This window comes from Panthera pardus, unplaced genomic scaffold (assembly GCF_024362965.1).
Source record: "Panthera pardus isolate Hobbes unplaced genomic scaffold, ASM2436296v1 HiC_scaffold_20, whole genome shotgun sequence".
Classification (NCBI taxonomy): domain Eukaryota; kingdom Metazoa; phylum Chordata; class Mammalia; order Carnivora; family Felidae; genus Panthera; species Panthera pardus.
Genome location: NW_026526766.1, coordinates 80,799,257 through 80,816,412, shown reverse-complemented (window position 1 = coordinate 80,816,412; position 17,156 = coordinate 80,799,257). Strand labels below are relative to the sequence as shown.

General features: G+C 43.2%; 1 protein-coding gene across 1 annotated transcript; it reads left to right on the top strand.

The window, feature by feature from the left end:
- Positions 1-51: 51 nt before the first annotated feature.
- On the top strand, positions 52-16,488 carry NDUFA8 (NADH:ubiquinone oxidoreductase subunit A8). The gene is made up of 4 exons (XM_019453943.2): positions 52-213; positions 6,519-6,682; positions 11,423-11,588; positions 16,172-16,488. Exons 1-4 carry the CDS (start codon positions 61-63, stop codon positions 16,307-16,309), a joined length of 621 nt encoding a protein of 206 aa, XP_019309488.1. The 5' UTR covers positions 52-60; the 3' UTR covers positions 16,310-16,488.
- Positions 16,489-17,156: the final 668 nt, after the last annotated feature.

Below are 17,156 nucleotides of genomic sequence, written 5' to 3'. Positions count from 1 at the left end.
CTGCGCACGCTCTATGGCTCGCGGTTGGGCAGAGCAGTGCGCCTGCGTGGCCGCCCGCGCATGCGCAGGCCCGAGGTGGCCCTTGGCGGTCGAAAGGGGATTTCAAGGAGACGGGGGCGACGCGGCTGCGGGCGCCTCCTCGGGGTCGGGGCTACCGCCGTCATGCCGGGGATAGTGGAGCTGCCCACTGTGGAGGATCTGAAAGTGCAGGAGGTGAGGCTCGTCCGGAAGCCAGGCAAGCAGGGCATAGGGCTGCAGCTTTTCGGGCCTGGGCCCAGCTCCGCTTCGTCTCACTGGACTGTGGGCCCTGGGTCCCCCCACCTAATGCCCCCCGACTCAGACACAGGTGGATTCCCGGACGCCCCCGGCTCAGCTCCGGGAATCGCCTCGCCCCCACCCCATCATGCAGGGGCTCTGTAGAAGTCTCCTCGCCTCCCCCACCCCGACCTCCTGCCATCTGCTTGCCCTTTACGTGAATAATAGTGGTACTTTTTATTAAGCACCAGCCAGGGCCACTTTACTTCCTTTAATGTCACTTAATACTCAGTCCTCCCTGCGAAGTGAATATGCAACCCCGGTGTTCACAGCCGAGCGAGAGAGACCGTCGCTTCTAGGTAGCCTAATCGGTACAGTGTTGGAGTGGAGCTAGGAAGCCAAAGCAAAAGGAGATGAAACTGGAGAGTGGAGTTGCTAACAACCCTGGGAGGGTGTTTGGTAATAGGACATTTAGAGCATTCATTTATTCAGGAGATACCATTTGAATAATTGCCATATACACGCACACTGGAGAATAAGAGATAGCGTCCCTGCCCTCATAGAGCTTATAATCTGATAGGGAGACAGACATAAAGAGGCACTTACAGTATAGTGAAGTTTGTGCTGTGAGAAGTGAAGACAGTATAAACTAATTACAGCAAGTAGGACCAAGCCTTTTTTAGAAGTCAGGTAAGGTGCTAGTTCCTTCACATACATTAATTCATCAAAGCCTGCCAGCAACACTATGAGGTAGGATATTATTGGCCTCTTCATGTGAAAGGTAAGAAAACAGGTCCCAAGAGTAGAAGTGATTTTCCCAAAGTCATATAGCTAGGGAGTGGTGGAGCTGGACTATGACTCTAGGTCTGAGTTTCAAACCCGTGCTTTTAAACTATTGTATTATTGGTAAAAGCTCAAAAGAGTGAGAAGACTTCATAAAACCTTTTGAGTCTAGGGAGACCAGTGCTGTTTGATGTGACTCTAGTGTTGGTGGGAATCAGCTGTTGCTGAGCCCAGAGAGAGGTACCTTGGACTGGAAGGACTGGGAAGCAGCTTCCACAAGGCCAGACTTATTTTAAGGTGACGTGGGAGGGAGAGGTTGAAGATTTTAAGGCAGAGGAGTGTCGCGGCAGGACTGGATAGTAGAAAGACCAGGCTACATAACAGGACAAGGAGGGCAAAACTAAAAATTATGTGCCAGAAATTATATCCCAGGCACTCTGTTAAGGGTTTTATCTTCATGACTTCAGTTAATCTTCTCAGATGCCTGTGAGAATGGCAACTATTATTTCCCACGGAGGCATAACTTTTTAGCTGTGTTCAGGGACTCTGGTCAAGTACATTTACGAGAGGGGAGGTTGCCGGTATTCAGTCTTTTGTTTTTTTCGTCCCACCTTGAAGCTCGGTTAGCCTGAAAGTGCTGTATTTTTCATTGAAAGTTTAATTTAATCTGAGGTTCTACTTCCTGCAAGTATTCTATATCTGGAATAATTTGCCTTTAGTGTTCATACCTTTGAACTGAAATACAGATAATTACATAAATAACTACAATGCAAGACAAAGTATGATTAAATCTATGGAAGAGGGGCAGACATGGTTTCAGAGCAGAGAGTAGGATTTGAAGTTGGATCTAAATTCTAGGCCTAACTGCTCAGTTACCTTGATTAGTCACTTGTAGCATCTGCAGACACAGTTATTTTATTTGTAAGATGAAGTGATTCCAGCTGTATAATTCTCTGAGGCTATAAAGGGAACAGAGAAAGCACTTCTCGGGCGTAATGTGGGACTTGGCGAAATGGCATTTGAAGAATAGCATTTATAGGCCAAGATGGACAGACAGGCTTTCTTAAGCGAGGGTTAGATCTGAGCGAAGGTGAAGAGATGGGAGAATGCAGGAGGCCACAGATGGGTTGTGGGGACAGTGAGTTCAGTGCTCTGAGACAGCAGCAGGTCCCTTTTTGGAAGTGTCTTGGGTGAGAAGGCTGGATCCAGAAGGCTTTGAATACTCTGTTAAGAGTTTGGGCTTTATTCTGCTGTTAAGCCTGAATCCTTCCAGGGTTTTGTCGCTAATTTGTTTCAGTAGAGTACAATAAGAATTGTCTTCTAGGAAGATCGCTCTGGCAGCCCTGTGAAGAATGGATTGAAGAGAGGAAAAGAAAAGGGGGACTAGTCTTGGCAGCTGTTGAAATAACGAGGAGGATATTAATGACCCCAACATAATTGGTGACTGTCCTCACAGAGGGGAAAGAACAGATTTATCTGGAATTGATCAGACTTAGCAGTGACTTAGATATCACAGGCAGGAAAGGTCGGGGAGCCTGTCAGATCTGCAACCTGACAGTGGGACTGGGGAAGCCAGAAGGAGCAGCTTTGAGAGGCAAGTTAAACACATTTTGGACCTTGTTGACACATCCCTGTGAAAGAAGTAGTCAGAAGCTTAGGGCTGGAACCTCTTTGTACAAACTGACAATGTTGAGCAGAAATAATAGCTGATATTTTTGATGTGCTTTCTATGTGCTAGCCACTGCTCTTGATATTTTTACACGTGTGAACTCATTTAATCCTCAACAGTACTATCAAAGGAGTACAGTGATCTCCCATTTTCCATAAATTAAGTCACATAGAAGTCACAGCATAAATTACTATAGAAAGAGGTGCAGACGTGGTTTAAGGAAGAGAGAACAGGACTGGAAGATTGGTTGTAGATTGTAAGACTCTTCCTGCCTCCCTTTCCACACCTGCAGACTGTATAAACCCGCTGTGCAGGGAGGCTGTCATGAGGGTAAATGAGGAAGATGCTGGAATTCTGTGTTCTTTGAGACAAAGGGAGCTGAATGAATTTGAGAGGGTATTCACAGTAAGCAGCTGGGAAGGGATGTTGTTTCTGGTGGAACTCATCCGTCTTTGTGAAGAAGCAGGTGAGGGGACATCTGAAGTCCTTTGCCACCTCAGCGAAGGCTGTGTAATGCAAAGAGGCTTGATTGAAGGTCACAGTCTCTGGATTCCAGTTCTGCGGTTGCCACTGGCCTGCTGTGTCATCTTGGGCACATCTCTGTCCCCAGGAAAGAGATTCAGTGAGTGGTTCTTATCCTTTATTTCCCTGTGACAGAGCATATTTTACACACTCAACAACATGGGTGCCCCTAGATTTTGGTAAGACTTGTACATTTGTAGGAAAGTAAGGCAAAGAATGTCATAACCTTTTTGGGCACAATGGCTGTGAAGGCATTCGAGTGAATCAGCCATTTAAAGATCTTTTAAGGCATTGGTCAAGGAGGTAAGTACAGCTTAAGTTTTTAAATATATTAAGCTTTAAAAAGTTTGAATTTTGATTTTTATTCTCTTGGCTTTGTACAGGTAATATAGCAAGTTAATGTATACCCCTCAATTAACCTAATACACTCTTATAAAAAACTGTAGGGGTGTCTGGGTGGCTCAGTAGATGAAGCGACTGACTCTTGATTTTGGCTCAGGTCGTGATCTCACGGCTCCTGAGATTGAGCCCCACTTTCAGGCTCTGCACTGACAACGTTGAACCTACTTGGGATTCTCTTGTTTCTGGAGCTCTCTGCCCCTCCCTCCCTGCAAATCAATCAATAAGTAAATTAAAAAAAAACACAACGCTATGGGGCACCTGGGTGGCTCAGTTGGTTAAGCATCTGACTCTTGGTTTCAGCTCAGGTCATGATCTCACAGTTCATGAGTTCAGGCACCCCGTGGGGCTCTGTCAGGGGCTCTGCTCACTGTGTGGAGACTGCTTGAGATTCTCTCCCTCTCTGTCTGCCCCTTTCCTGCTCACACGTGCGCTCTTTCTCAAAATAAGTAAGTAAACTTTAAAAAAACAGCTGTCATATAAAATTTTACCGATTTTTAAACAAATTTATTAGAATTGTCATGGCAGGTTTCACTTGTATCATAAGTTCATCTTTGCTTTGATAATTACAGCAGTTGTAATGTTAGTAGACATCGTCCTAACTATTCTCTTCCCATAGTGTGTAGATGAGTTACTCTCTTCATATTCCCTTGCCTTTTATCTTATTAGTAATTTAACCTAAGCTGTGTGAAAGTCATAAAAAATAAAATTATAAAATTTTTATCATTATAAAAATAATAATTACAACATTATTCTTACATAAAAATCCTTAATAGAATGCTTATAAATCAAATCCAGTGATATCTTAAAGCATAATGCACTGTCACAGACTAGATTTTATTGTAGCTATAGTGAGAGGTTTTTGGAAAATCTGTTAATTCTCTACATTTATGGATAAAAGAAACCTGAATTTTTCAGTCTTTCTGGAAACAACAGTAAAACAGAATCATCAGAAAGAAACTTCCTTAATGAGGACTATCCAAACGACTATATCCCAGACACCAATAGCAAATATTGAACCAAATTGTGCTTTAAAGTCTAGAAAAAGGCAAGGATGCCTACTGCCATTGCTGTTCATTTGTATTGTCCTAGAGGTTTTAGTCCAAGCAGTAAGATAGGAAAAGAGAAGGAGACAAAAAAGGATATAACTATCAGAAAAGAAGGTAGTTTTTACTTGTAAGTGGAAGTTTTTCCTCTTAATCCTCTTGTTGTTTTTTTTTAAGTTTATTTATTTATTTTTGAGAGAGTGTGAGCAGGGGAGGGACAGAGAGGGAGAGAGAGTCCCAAGCCGGCTCCATGCTTAACGTGGAGCCCAGCACTGGGTTTGATCCCATGACTGTGAGATCATGACCCAAGCAGAAACCAAGAGTTGGACGCTCAACCAACCGAGCCACCCAGGCACCCCTTTATCCTCTTGATTTTGTATCAATAAGATATGGCTAGAGAGAAGATGCAGTGTCCAAACAAGCTATTTAGGTAGTATCAAAAAGGTTAAAATACTGAGGAATAAACAAGAAATATGCAAGGTTCCTATATGAGGGAAACTATCATTTTAACCAAAGAACATAAGAATGACCTGAGTAAGAGGAGGGACGTAATATGTCTTGGTGAGAAGGCATAATTCATGTAGTCTCGCCTCTACTGTGACTGTTGTATCGTCAGTATCTGGCACAGAGTGAGTGGCTCAACAGATGAGAGCTTTTGTGTGGTGCTTAGAGAAAGATCCTCTGGGGAGATAAAAAATTTCAGCAGAGACCTAGTGTTGTAAACATGCTCGTTCCCTTCTAATTTAACACATAACTAAACTTTGTGCAGTTCCAGTGCAAATTATTGGATGAGGGGGTTCATCTGAAAGAATAGCCAAAGCGATTTCGAAAAGGAAGAATAATGAAGAGGGTGGTCCTCCCAGACAACACATGTTCTATTTAAGTTCCAGTAACGCAAACGTTGTGGAATTGGCCCAGGAAAAGGTAGTACCGAAAAGAGGCCAGCAGAACCCTTGCTGCACAGCAATTAGACGGGCCCTGGACTGTGTGCAGCCCTCTGTGAGTGAGCTGTAACTATACTGTTTCTTAAGAAAATGAACCAACCGGAAGGCAAGTGAGAGAGAGTTATGGACTGGTGGCTACCTTGGATATAGTGTGTGATAGGAAAAAATAGAAAATTTTAGTACTTTATCATTAGTAATAACTTACTGGACTAGATGTTTTTACTGATCCTTTCCAGTCTCATTTTCTGTGACTCTATGGTCTTCTGGGAATTTTATGTATCCTATCACTTTTTTTTTTTTAGTGTTTATTTTTGAGAGAGAGAGCTCGCACATGCAAGCTGGGGAGGGGCAGAGGGAGAGGGCTCCCTGCTGACTGCAGAGAGCCCACCTAGGAGCTTGAACTCACTTGAACTCAGGAACCTCGAGATCATGACCTGAGCTGAACTTGGATGCTTAACCAGCTGAGCCACCCAGGCACCCCCCTGCCCCATCAGTTTTATTCCTGGAAAGGAGACTCATCAAAACTCCCCAGAGTTGATTCCTCTCCTTCCATCACAGAAGCTTCCATCATCTTTCAGAGCTCTACTTTCTCTGTCATAGAGAGCTAAGGGTTCTGTTAGGACTGCCATTTCCTTATGTCTAAAATGGGGAGAGTAATGTCAACCTAATGAGATTATTATGAAGGTGTAGAAAATCATGCATGTGAAAAAGCTTTGTGATCTCTAAAGCAGCAGAGATCATAAAGGTTTATTATGGTAGCCCCCTATCTTTAATTTTCTTGGAGTCGGAACAAGTGCTCCCTTTGTGTTCCCTCGGCCTTCGGCAGCAGGAGATGAAGTTGAGGAAGTTGATATCCTGGTCACAGATCTGTGGTTTGTCTCCTCCTGTTCCGTTCCCCAGGTGAAAGTCAGTTCTTCGGTGCTGAAAGCTGCCGCCCACCACTATGGAGTTCAGTGTGATAAGCCCAACAAGGAGTTCATGCTCTGTCGCTGGGAAGAGAAAGACCCCAGGCGGTGTTTAGAGGAAGGCAGGCTCGTCAACAAGTGTGCTCTGGACTTCTTCAGGTAAGAGTCTTTGACTTGACATCAGTGCCTGTGGGCTGAAACATCTAGGTATGTGTACCTCAGTGAACATCTAGCTAATTAAGTAGAAGGATCATTTTAGTAGGAAGTGTAAGACCTTGAAGTCGGATAGACCAAGGTAAGCATGCAGTAAGTGATGCAGTTAGCTTTGTTATTCGTTTTTATTATTTGGCATGTGCTTTAATATCCATGAATCTTAATTTCTAAATCATACAGGATTGTAATGAAAAATTTGTAAAAGTATGTAAAAATAACTCAGCACAGTGCTTGCTAACAGGTGTTCACTAGATGGATGCTACTATGGAACACTCAGTTATTATGGAAAGAAAAGTGTGTACAGAGTCAAGGTATTAAGTAGGCCATTAATGCTTAATACCATAAGTAAAACAATCCATATTGCAATTGTAGAAAAATGTTTTGACAGACTCTATTAAAAGGGACAGAAACTCCACACTCGAAGGGAATTGGCTTATGTAGCTGTCAAGTCCAGAAATGGGGCTGGCATCAGGCGGGGCTGGAATCAAAGGGCTTACATAATTTCATAACTACTTGGTATCTTGTTGCCTCTCTTCTCCTTCCCCGATCTCTTAGTTCTGTTTTGTCTGTCAAACTCATTTTCAGAGAGACTCTTTCTTGCTGTGGCAGAAGTGGCCGGCAGCCATCCCACACTGCTGTGCTGCTTGCCTAGACCTGGCCCAAGAGTGTCCTTGTCCAGTGGTGTGAGCATAGGTCCCTGGCCTGAGTCTCATTGGCCTGGCTGGTCGATTTCGTATGCCTCTCTTTGAATCAGGTGTGTTTCAGGAGATAAAATGCTGTGATTTGTTAGGCCTAAAGTGGGAAGTGACTTAAATTCATCTAAACTGCATTGCTGAGAGAGAGGGACAGATTGTTCCCCAAAGAAAAATTACAAGGATGTTACAGAAGAATGGGGACTGACTGCTGGCTAGGCAAAACCCACAGATGTCCACTACGATGACGTTAGAGGGAAAAATCAAATTCCTTCACATAATAGCTCCTCTCCTCTTTTGCTTGGTGTCTTTGTCCACATGCAAAGATATTTTTGTGGTTAAAGTCACAGTGTGTCGTTTAAAATTCATTTTTCTGAAACCATGGGGAACATTCTTTCAAGTTGCTAGATTGTCTTTGTGATCACTTTTAATGGCTATTTAATATTCCACCAGTAGGTAAACCAACCATAATTTACCTGTTACAAAGTCATTTTTAATCCCATTTTTTAAAAAATGTTTATTTTGAGAGAGAGCATGCACACACGAGTGGGGGAGGGCAAAGAGAGAGAGAGAGGGAGAGAGAGGATCCCAAGCAGGCTCTGCGTCGTGCGCAGAGCCCAACGCAGGGCTCGATCCCGTGATCCTGGGATCATGACCTGGGCCAAAATCAAGAGTCGGAAGCTTAACCGACTGAGCCACCAGGTGCCCCTAATTCCAGATTTTGCTTGTTTTAGATAAATCCTCAGTGGTTACCTTTGTGTGTAGATCTTTTTCTCTTTTTAAGTAATTCCTTGGCATAAATTTCCCAGAGGTGAGATTATTCTGTAAAAAGGCTTTGAATGTAATTTATGGCTTTTGAACTATAGTTGCCATTTAAAAAAAAATTGGGTCAGTTTATGCTGCCCTCAGCACTATATCTTGTTGTACCTCACCAGCATTGCATATTATTTAAATATTTGATAGGTACAAAATGGTGTTTTATTCTTGCTTTGGAATTTGCATTGGTTTGATTGCTAACAAGGTTGAATGTGTGTTTATTATTTAAATTTTGCTAAGAGAACTTTGGAAGAACATTTCTGCTTTGGCCCAGAGGTAGTATATTTAAATGTGACATGTTGGGATTTCACAAGCTCCTGAGGTGCCCAGCCGCCTCCGTGAGAGGGATTTTTCACTGCTGATGTTGCTCTTTGCAGGTGTTTGTAGGCAATTGTTCGTTGGGTGTGGATACCAGGGTAACGGGGTCCAGAACTGAGACTAAGTACTGTAATAGTGCTAGTTGCTCTCCCGCTGCCCCCATGCTGGAGGAATAACCACTTGTACTGGAAACAGTAGGCCACTACCAAAGTGATTGTCAAGTGAGGTGGGTGCAATCTTACGTACCGTGGACGTTGTTCTGGTCGGTGAGGCTAGAGGCAATTCAGAAAAGCTCCCTAAGGCTTTGATATTCCTCCTTCCTTCCTGTTGCACACCCTGCCACCCACAGGTTACACCAGAATCCCTACTGGTCGTGGGGCACCTAGGTGGCTCAATTAGTTAAGCGTCTGACTCTTGATTTTGGCTCAGGTGAGATCGAGCCCCAGGTCAGGTCTGTGCTGTCAGCATGGAGCCTGCTTAGGATTCTCTCTCTCTTTCTCTCTCTCTTTTTCTCTCTCTGCCCCCACCCCCACATGTGCACTGTCTCTCTCTTGCTCTCTGTCAAAACAAATAAAGAAGCATTAAAAATAAAAGAAAGAAGGAAATTGGTGACATTGGTTGCTTCCTAGCAGGGAAACCCAGCAGGAATGGAAAGCAGATTTTTTACTGTGCATTGCCTCCAACCCATGTCTGGGGTTCTTCCCGAGCCATGTTAAATAAGATTCCTGTGTTGAGTGTAGCTAGATTCTTAGAGTATGACAAGTAAGCACTTCCAAATTATGATTCCATTGGGGGAAGGAGGTGCTATGCGTATCTTCCACTGCCTCATGTATGGCTTTTACATAAAATAATGGTATTTTATTTTTCCTTGGATTGGCATTTATTGGATTACTAGCAAGGCTGAATAGTAAGAGAAGGGGAATTTTGTAAAATAATTGAGGCTTATACACAAAAGTTACTTTTTCTTCAACCATGTTTTGGTGGTCACAGAATTAATGAATTATATGCTACCTCCTTTTATTTATTTATTTATTTATTTGTTTGTTTGTTTGTTTGTTTATTTTTATTTTTTATTTTTTTATATATAATTGTCAAATTGGTTTCCATACAACTCCCAGTGCTCATCCCAACAGGTGCCCTCCTCAATGCCCATCACCCACTTTCCCCTCTCCCCCATCCCCCATCCCCCATCAACACTCAGTTTGTTCTCAGCATTTAAGAGTCTCTTATGGTTTGCCTCCTTCCCTCTCTGTTACTTTTTTTCCCCCGATTCCCGTCCCCGCTGGTCTTCTGTTAAGTTTCTCAGGATCCACATATGAGTGAAAACATATGGTATCTTTCTGTGCCTGACTTATTTCACTTAGCATAACACTCTCCAGTTCCATCCACATTGCTACAAATGGCCAGATTTCATTCTTTCTCATTGGCATGTAATATTCCATTGTATATATAAACTACAACTTCTTTATCCGTTCGTCAGTTGATGGACATTTAGGCTCTTTCCATAATTTGGCTACTGTTGAAAGTGCTGCTATAAACATTGGGGTACAAGTGCCCCTATGTATCAGCATTCCTGTATCCTTGGGTAAATTCCTAGCAGTGCTATTGGTGGGTCATAGGGCAGATACTATTTTCAATTTTGGGGGGAACCTCCACACTGTTTTCCAGAGCAGCTGCACCAGTTTGCATTCCCACCAACAGTGCAAGAGGGTTCCTGTTTCTCCGCATCCTCTCCAGCATCTATTGTCTCTTGTTTTGTTCATTTTAGCCACTCTGACTGGCGTGAGGTGATATCTGAGTGTGGTTTTGATTTGTATTTCCCTGATGAACAACGTTGAGCATCTTTTCATATGCCTGTTGGCCATCTGGATGTCTTCTTTAGAGAGGTGTCTATTCATGTTTTCTGCCCATTTCTTCACTGGATTATTTGTTTTTCGGGTGTGGAGTTTGGTGAGTTCTTTATAGATTTTGGATACTAGCCCTTTATCCCATATGTCATTTGCAAATATCTTTTCCCATTCTGTCGGTTGCCTTTTAGTTTTGTTGATTGTTTCCTTTGCAGTGCAGAAGCTTTTTATCTTGATGAGGTCCCAATAGTTTATTTTTGTTTTAATTCCCTTGCCTTTGGGGATGTGTCAAGTAAGAAATTGCTGTGGCTGAGGTCAGAGAGGTTTTTCCCTGCTTTCTCCTCTAGGGTTTTGATGGTTTCCTGTCTCACATTCAGGCCCTTCATCCATCTTGAGTTTATTTTTGTGAATGTGCTACCTCCTTCTTAGCAGAGAGCACCAAATGTAATTTAACTTTCTTAATGACAAGGATGAATCTGTTTTTTTTCAGTCCGTTAATAGAATGAGGACTTTGAGCTCTGGGGAGTGTGGGGTAGTTTGCCTTGACACTGAATGACCCCGGGATCTTCTGCTTGTTAGTATGTGTATTTGCCTTGTATAGTTCTGTCTCTTCCTTTGCCATTGTCCCCCATGCCCATCTCGGATTACGCCTCCTCTTCTAAATTTGGTAGACTGATAATCTTTAGAATTGGATATAAAGAAAAGAATAGGTAGGCCCTAAGTGAGGAGTGCTCGGAGTAAAATCTATGTGCTTAGACCAAATTTTTTTGGCATTTCAGTTCATTTATTTTTGGTACATAAAGAAATTAGGTCTTATTCCTTAGAAATCTTTTTTTACATGTTGCTTCTCATCCTGAGGATCTTAAGTTGTCTTGTAAGTGAAGTGAGAGCATCTGTTATCATACCTTTCAAAAAGGAAGGTTATGCATTTGAGGTCTGTACCTATTTCCCCCCACTTTTCTGTTTCTCATTATTTTGCAAAGAGCTACCCCTGACCTAGCCCTCTTTTCCAGGCAGATAAAGCTTCACTGTGCGGAGCCTTTTACCGAATATTGGACCTGCATTGATTACTCCAGCCTGCAGTTACTTCGTCGCTGTCGCAAACAGCAGGCCAAGTTTGACGAGTGTGTGCTGGACAAACTGGGCTGGGTGCGACCTGACCTCGGAGAGCTGTCCAAGGTAAAAAGGGCTCCTGCTGAGGGTTTCCCCCTCTCACTGAGGGGTGGGGGAGGGCAGGAGGTGGTCAGAGAGGGGTCTCTGTGAGTAAAGATATGATGGGAGAAATCTGTGTTTACCAAACAGGTTGATGAGAGGGATTAAACACAACCCAGAAGGGAATTTATTTAATACAAATACTCCTTTAAATAGATCTTCTGGCATGTGCAGATTGTTTGTTTAAAATTAGCTAATTGAAGAACAGAAGGGAGTAGATGAGGATAAACACAATGTTGGGGCACCGTCAATTGAAAGCATTGAGGTTATTACAAAATTCAGAGAACAAATAGGATCGAGGTTATGCCAGGTTCTTCAGGCCACATTTATCAGGACCTAGGATTTTTAGAAGTATTTCCCTGTAGTTTAAAATGTACGTTTTCTGGGGCACCTGGTTGGCTTCATTGTTTAAGTGTCTAACTCTCAATTTTGACTTTGGTCATGATCTCACGGTTTGTGAGTTTGAGCCCCGTGTCCTGGTCTGCACTGGCAGCAAAGAGCCTGCTTGGGATTCCCTCTCCCTCTCTCTCAAAATAAACAAACATCTAAAAAACATAAAAAGCATGTTTTCCTACTCTTTTTTCTGTATTTCTTGTCTCAGTCATGCCACCACCATCTGTGGAAACCTCAGAAACCTGAGTGTCTTTTCTTCACATCCCACTCTTTCTTCCTTTATACAGTCGTCAGTTCCCGTAGGGGAACATCTCCTAGATTAGTTTTTGAATCCTCTCACTGTCCCCACATCTTGGACAGGAGTTCTTAACTTGGGCTACATGAACTTCTGGGAGGGGAGGGTGGTGCGATTCAGATTTTAGAAGACACTGTATCACCTGAAATTGAAGAATTGAGGATATAATTATGTCTCCACTATAGGCATGATCTGTATGGAAAATAAAGACCACTTAAAAATTTTTAAGTTTATTTATTTATTTATTAAAAAAATTTTTTTAACATTTATTCATTTTTGAGAGACAGAGACAGAGCATGAGTGGGGGAGGGGGAGAGAGAGAGGGAGACACAGAATCCAAAGCAGGGTCCAGGCTCCAAGCTGTCAGAACAGAGCCTGACGTGGGGCTTAAACTCAGGAACTGCGCGATCATGACCTGAATCAAAGTTGGATGCTTAACCGACTGAGCCACTCAGGCGCCCCTTAAGTTTATTTTTAAATTATTTTTAGTAATCTCTGCACCCAACATGGGTCTCGAACTCAAGACCCCAAGATCAAGAATTGCATGTTCTTCCGATCGAGCCAACCAGGAAGTCCAAACACCACTTTTCTTTTTAAAACTTCACGGGCTTACTCTTGCTTGCAGTGTCCTGGCTTACAAGGCCCTTTGTGATCTGACCTATCCCTGCTTCTTGAGCCTCATCATTGTCCCTTCCCTCTGGGACAGATAGGTGGCAAGGTGGGGGAAAACTCAGGTTTGAATGGAGGCAGATAGTACTACCGATCACTATGGGATCCTGCACAAATTGCCAACTGTTTCTCGTCCTACCACATCTACAAAATAGGACCAGTATTCATACCCAGTTTTCTGTGAGGTTTAAGCTTGAGAGCCCTTGTGAATCTCTGGCCTAGTGCCTGGCTTGTGGGCCCACAATTAATCTTTATTCCCTTGCCTTTCTGTATAGCATCTATGGATGGTTGGATCTCAAGCTTGGGGTCACAAGTAGACAAATGACTTAACAGTTTTGTTTTGTTTTTTGTATCCAGTCTGATCTCTTCAGATGGCTTCTTTTGCTGTCCTGAACAAATTGCTTTATTTATTTATTTATTTATTTATTTATTTATTATTTAGTCTGTAAGCTTTTTTGCTCTTTTTATGTTCATCGCAAACAATAATTTTTTTTAATATTAAATATAATTTATTGTCAAATTGGTTTCTATACAACATCCAGTGCTCATCCCTGAACGAATTACTTTAAACTGTTGATAATTCTGAGTTGGAAAGCGGCGGGACCTACAGGTTTAATAATGAAAACAACCTTTTCTCATTTCTGTCTCTCAAGAAAGGAGAATCAGCAAATCATGCTGATGAGAAAGCATACTGATTCCTGAATCTTTGTGTCAGCCATTTTAAAAACCTATGAAGTATTGGTGTCCTCTTTTCAAAAGTTTGTTTCTTTAAGAGGATTATCAGTTTTAGTCCTACTTAGAATCAGAATCCAGTCTCTTCTTAGAAAGGTAATGACCAGTTGGATAAAGCCCACGTTTTACCTTCATTTACTTCTGCCTTCTGCTTCCTCCAAGTTGCCCTCCTCTCCTTTGCTCTGACCAGTTTCCACTCACTCTTCTGCCCTCAGCTTAGATGCCAATGTCCTTTGAGGTTTCCAGCCTTCCTAGGCATCCTGATAATGTTAATATTGAAAATAACTTTTGGCGCTTAACCATAACCTGCTATGCATCAGGCTCCAGACTGTGTATTATCCTAATAGCGCTGTAAGCTAATAGCCCCATTTTAGAGATGGGAAAATGAAGGTCAGGTAGGCTGCTCAAAGTTGTGTACCTAGCAATTAGTTTGACCACATGCCTCTTCTCCTTTTCTCTTGATATGGTACAGAAGAGGAAGTTGTTTTGTTCTTTCCACAATAATTTGTCCTTTTAAGGGGTCTGTTCATTACTTTAAGTTTGAGAAACATTTTTCTAGATTGATTTCATAAATATTGTAACTTCCTGAAGGGAGCTTCACATGCCAGCTGGAGGCCTTTGACTCTGTCAAGCAGTAAGGAAGCATTAGTGATCTCTGTGGCAGAGAGATGAGAGCACTGTTCTAAAAACAAACAGAAAAAGACTCTGGATCTGTAGTCAGAAGACTTGGGTCCCAGCTCTGGCTCTGACCTGTAGCGTGTGTCTTTATCATAGGCAAGTTGGCCTCCTTGTTCTCATCTGTGGACTATAGATAATAATGCCTCACAGGGCAGTTATAGTAATAATTATGCTGTTGTCTTCCTGAAAGCTCCATTCACATTGAATCGTTTTTGGATTTGTGCACATGGGAAGACTCATCAGTCATATAACATGGAGTGGCTCGAAGATCAGACCACTAGATAACAAGACTATTAATAATTATGGCCTTGTCTTTCCATTTCTCTGTGTGTTTCCTCATCTTTAAAGGGAGGACGGGGGCGCCTGGGTGGTTCAGTCAGTTAAGCATCCGACTTTGGCTCAGGTCATGATCTCATGGTTCGTGAGTTCAAGCCCTCCATCAGGCTCTGTGCTGACAGCTCAGAGCCTGGAGCCTGCTTCGGATTCTGTGTCTCCCTCTCTCTCTGCCCCTCTCCCGCTCATACTCTGTCTTTCCCTCTCTCAAAAATAAAAAAAAAAAAAAAATAAATAAATAAATAAATAGAGGACACTGGGGAGCTTGGGTTGACTCAGTTGGTTAAGCATCAGACTCTTGATTTCAGCTCAGGTCATGATCTCAGGGTCCATGCTGGGCATGGAGCCTGCCTAAGAATCTCTCTACATTTCATGTGCTCTCTAAATTAATTAATTAATTAATTAATTAATAAAAAGTGAGAACAATTTCTGCTGGCTTCTGATGGAGGTTTTTGTGACCATCGAGGATAATGTGGACGTGACCACCTTCTACCTGTCTCCCTGTTGCCATTGTGCAGTGCTCCACCATCTTGCTAGGCCTGTTGGCTCAACTCTCCCAATTCTGGTCTTGCCCCTCTCCAGTCTAGCTTCTGCACCTTCCAGCCTGCAGATGTGCTTGAGTGGCTTCCCTGCTTCAGTGACGTCTGTCACCCTTGAGTTAAAATTCAACCACTTGTGCACATCATTCAGTACCCTTCATCGTCCGGCCCTGTCTACCAGTGTAGTATGTTACGTGAAAGCACAGGCTTTGGAGTAGGCAGATCTGGCTTTGAGCACTAGTTTTTCCACTATTAGCCAGGTGGCCCCAGGAACCTCTGGAAAAAGGCCTCAGAGGAGTGTGAAAATGAAATGTAATCGGGGGCCCAGCATCATTTCTAATAAGTGCTTGGTTAGGTGCTTCATCTCCCTCCATTATCCAAGCAACCTTTGGCCATTCTAAGGACATGCCTCTCTGTCTTCCCATGTACTGTTTACTTAGAATGTCTTTCCCTTGCTAATCTGCTGGCTCATGGTTATCCTTTTAAGCTAAATGTTACCCCCCATGAAATAGTTCAGGCCCCTGTCCTTCAGGATGGGTTACGTGTACAGAGTCCTTGCTCCCCAGCACTTAGTTCATGCCTCAGTTATGATAATTCGGTCGGGAGTCTTGGTTGATTTTCTCGTCTGGCTCCCTCAGACTGTGAGCCCCTCGAAGACAGTGTGTATCTCGCTTCCTGCTGTATCCCTAACTTCTGCCACATGAAATGACCCAAAAAAGGCTTTCTTAAATGTTTGTTCAAGAAGGCTTTCTTAAATGAGTTTAAATGTGGTTTGCTGGGGCTTGAGAAAAGAGGGGTAGTTGGGGCAGCGGGAGCAGAGAGGAAATGCTGGGAGGTGCATTCTTGGTCACAGACTGCTCCACCTGACCTTCAGCCTTGCCTCTTGCTTCTGTCCTCTTCGCTCCTCACAGGTCACTAAAGTGAAAACAGATCGACCTTTACCGGAGAATCCCTATCACTCGAGAGCAAGACCAGAGCCCAACCCTGAGGTAGAAGGAGACCTGAAGCCTGCCAAGCATGGCAGCCGCCTTTTTTTCTGGACCATGTAAAGATGGGTCCGTGGCCCACACTCAGTCACACGCCTGGACGACTGCTGATGAAACTCCCGTGCAGTTTGCATCGACTGATAGAGTTCTTTCCGGGATCAGAAACTTAACAAAAAAGTTAATTTATGTGACTTGGCAGTTATTCTATACCATTTCCTGGCCATTAAAAATTTTAAAGGAAACAGTTGTATTTTATTATGTTTTATATAACCTTTTGGCCTTTAGAGAGGACTTCCCTTTGCTTGTTCTTGTGGTCCTGCCTGTTCCTCTCTCTTCGCTTTAAGTCGGCGATCACCAGCGTGGCGGGGAGCCGCGTTAGACCAGGCAGAAATGACTATGTAAAGGACAGGCTCTCTTGCCAGTCTGTGTTCACACATTTTGAAGTCTTCCCTCTCTCCCCATCCAGCAGCACAGACAAGTAGCTTTCCCTAAAGGTCATGCAAGGGAAGCGTCCAAGATAGAAGTGAAGAAACATTTGAGCCTTGTGACTCAGGCCCTGGGAGGGGCCTTCTGGCTGTGGTTTAGGCAGAGTCTTGCTCAAAGTTTCTTAAAGAACCAAACTTCCACCACTTCCCCTTGATATCCCATCCTCAAGCATTATGACCCAGATGTTTTTCCTGATAGACCAGGGAGGTGGAGGCTGAGCTCCCAGCTCCAAAGCCAGGAAGTCGGGAGGTCTGAGTGTCAATTCCAACCTTGGGTGTGTTCCTTAACCTCTTGGGAGAGGTTGAATTTGAGGACAAGCTAAAGGCAACATGCTTATCTACCTCCTGGGCAGGTTAAAGCCGCAAGTATTTATAAAGCTTTGGTTCAAAGCACTATTATGTCTTTATTTTCCCTTTCATTCACT